This window comes from Sciurus vulgaris (genome assembly GCF_902686455.1).
Source record: "Sciurus vulgaris genome assembly, chromosome: 11".
Taxonomy (NCBI): domain Eukaryota; kingdom Metazoa; phylum Chordata; class Mammalia; order Rodentia; family Sciuridae; genus Sciurus; species Sciurus vulgaris.
In genome coordinates, this window is record NC_136472.1 from 68,998,709 (window position 1) to 69,001,817 (window position 3,109).

General features: G+C 42.2%; 1 protein-coding gene across 1 annotated transcript; it reads left to right on the plus strand.

The window, feature by feature from the left end:
* The first annotated feature begins 375 nt into the window (after positions 1-375).
* Positions 376-1,416, plus strand: LOC306640550 (olfactory receptor 51I2-like). The gene has a single exon (XM_079104840.1). It carries the CDS (start codon positions 413-415, stop codon positions 1,373-1,375), a length of 963 nt encoding a protein of 320 aa, XP_078960966.1. The 5' UTR covers positions 376-412; the 3' UTR covers positions 1,376-1,416.
* The last annotated feature ends 1,693 nt before the right edge of the window (positions 1,417-3,109 follow it).

Consider the following 3,109-nt stretch of genomic DNA (forward strand, 5'->3'; position numbering starts at 1 on the left):
AAGTCCCTAATATCTACCCTTTGGATGTTCACATATGTTTGCAGTCTATCTCCATGAAGTCACTATTTGCTGTTCAAAATAGAGTATTATTCATTGGGCTCCTCAAAATTAATTTTCATATATTTAAAGAAAGCATTGCCTTCTTCAATTGAAGAGAAAACAGTATTTCACACAGCGATGTGATACTTTTGGAGTCATTGGGTTTATAGCATATTTATACCCATTTTTCCTTAGAATGGAACTATTCTTTATTTTTAATCTGCCTCACATTCATCATATTTGCTATTCTGCTTGAACCCATGTCACCAGATATCAGAGTTGTTTTTGTCAATAACTTTATCTTTTCTCCCTTACATTTCTTCCCAGATTGGAGAGGTCACATCTCTCTAGACCCCTCAGCTGCCTTCCAAGGATGCTTCTTTCCCAGTCCTACGTCAACATCTCCTTCTTTCAGCCACCTGCTTTCCTCATGATTGGCATCCCAGGGCTGGAGGACTTCCATGGTTGGATCTCCATCCCCTTCTCCTCCATGTACACTGTGGCACTCACTGGAAACTGCCTCATCCTCCTGGCTGTGAGGAGGACTCCCAGCTTGCATCAGCCCATGTACTACTTCCTGTCCATGCTGGCCCTCTCGGATGTGGGCCTCACCTTGTCCACACTGCCCACGACCCTGGCTGTGCTCTGGTTTGACCGTCGGCTCATTGGTTTCAATGCCTGTCTGGTCCAGATGTTCTTCCTGCACTCTTTTTCTGTAGTGGAGTCCTCAGTGCTTCTGGCCATGTCATTTGACCGCTTTGTGGCCATCACCAACCCCTTGCGCTATGCAACTGTCCTCACAAACAATGTCATCGTCAAGATTGGGATGGCCATTGTGGCTCGAGCCACTCTGTCCCTCTTCCCAGGTCCCTTCCTGCTGAAACGACTGAACTACTGCCCTGGCAAGATCCTCCTGTCCCACTCGTTCTGTTTCCATGCCGATGTCATGAAAAGGGCCTGTGCTGACATCACTGTCAACATCCTGTATGGGCTCTATGTGGTTCTGTCCACCGTGGGGGTGGACTCCTTGCTTATTGTCCTGTCCTACACCCTTATTCTTCATACAGTGATGGGGCTGGCCTCTCCCAGGGAGCGTGCCCGGGCCCTCAACACTTGTGTTTCTCATATCTTGGCTGTCCTGGTTTTCTACATCCCAGTCATAGGTGTGTCCATGATCCACCGTTTTGGGAGGCACCTGCCTCACATTGTACATGCTCTGGTTGCCTATGTGTACCTGGTGGTGCCTCCTGTGCTCAACCCCGTCATCTACAGCGTCAAGTCCAAGCCCATCAGGGGAGCCATGCTCAGGGTGTTGAGGAAGAGAGACCAGAGCTGATGATGTAGGATGCTTGCAGAACTTGGAGCCCTGAAAGAGTTGCTAACCCTACCCCCCAGGCAAAAAATAAAAATTAAACAGCCAACTCCTGGCTAGTTAATCAAGTCCTACCTGCCGCCTCATTATATGTATGTGGGAAGGGAGGTATCAGATTATGGTGAAAATTTGTTATTATTATTTTGTTTGTGTGGTACAATGATTTTGTCTAATTAGATACAACAAGCACCATGGTTTTACAAGGTTATATGTTCTGGGGAATCCAACTCAGGGACTCATACATTCCAGGTAAGTGCTATACCACTGAGCTACCCTTCTAGTCCTTAAAAATTATTTTTCTTCATCTATTATACTATCTATTTTACATGCATTTTGTTCATGACAACTATTTTCTTGTGCTATGCTAGGTACCAGGATCTCAACAATGATTTCTCTGATAACTTGCCCCTCAAAAGCTCAAATCTGATTATACATACAAAATAGACACATGGGTAAATGTTTAATACAATGTAATAAGCACAATATTAAAGTGCTAGGTAAGCACAGGAACAAGTTATTTACCCATATATTATTTAGTTCCTTCTATGATTAAATGGAAACTATTACAGCACCTAGCTGGTAGTATTGTGAGGATCATTGTACATTAAGTGACCCATGAAATATAGTAAATGTAAATAAAGATATTCTATTTTTTTTAGTGTACTCATTGTTCTTTCCTCAAAAAAATATTTTATTTGTGCCTATTTAAGATTCTGAAGCCTCAGAAATGAATAAGACATAATTTTTTGCCTTTAGGGCTCGCATAATCCATTGGAGTAGAGAGAGAAATAAGTAAAGAAATAAATGACCAGTAACAAGGTAATGATACTGGGTAAGAACAGAGGAATGAGGTGGGAGAAACAGGAGTACAGAGTTCAGAAGTGTTCTGATTTAACTTAGAAAAAAAAAAAAAAAGAGAGGCACACTTTGCTGATGAAGGGATGTGAAGCCGTATGGGGAAGTGGAGGAATGTAGAGGGAGCAGACATTGTGAATCAGGGAGTAAGTACCCTACCCACATGGGAAAACAGTGGTTAAGTATGAGGAGAGAAGAGCGTGAGGTGGCAGAGGGTGAATCTGGAGTACAAGGCCAGACTGGCACAAGGAGAGCTTTCTCAGGCTGTGCCAAGAGTGCTGGATCTGTTCTTGAACGTGAGCTACAGTCTAGTTTCATGGGTCAGATACCATCTGAAGTGCAAATGGGATCCCAAAAGAATCCTTGTTCTTTGATAAAACACTTACCATCATCTGCTCTGTATTCTAATGATGTCAAATTTGCAGTCACTTCCACATGAGGGAGGGTTTTGGTTTTTTTTTCCTTATTTTTGTCTAAATACCTCCAAATCTTCTCTTACTTGGACTTAATAGAGACTCCACACAATGTCTTTGTCTACCACAGATAAAACTGGAACTATGGTTTTATTAGATTATATGACACTAACACCAAAACTGCCTGTCCACAGACTGGATCTGCTGCACAGTCCTCTCTTGCTCTAGGTCCTCTAAAAACTAACAGCCTGATGAATTACCTGATAAGTGAATCACAGAATTATTTCTAAGTGTATTATGTGCTATTTCTGAAATCCAAAGAAAACTATCAAGTGCTGAGCCTCTTTTCTTTCATTTTCCTTGCTTGTAGTACCCCAAGGTATTCTACCACTAAACTACAAATCCAGTTTTTTATTATTGTTGTTTTGTT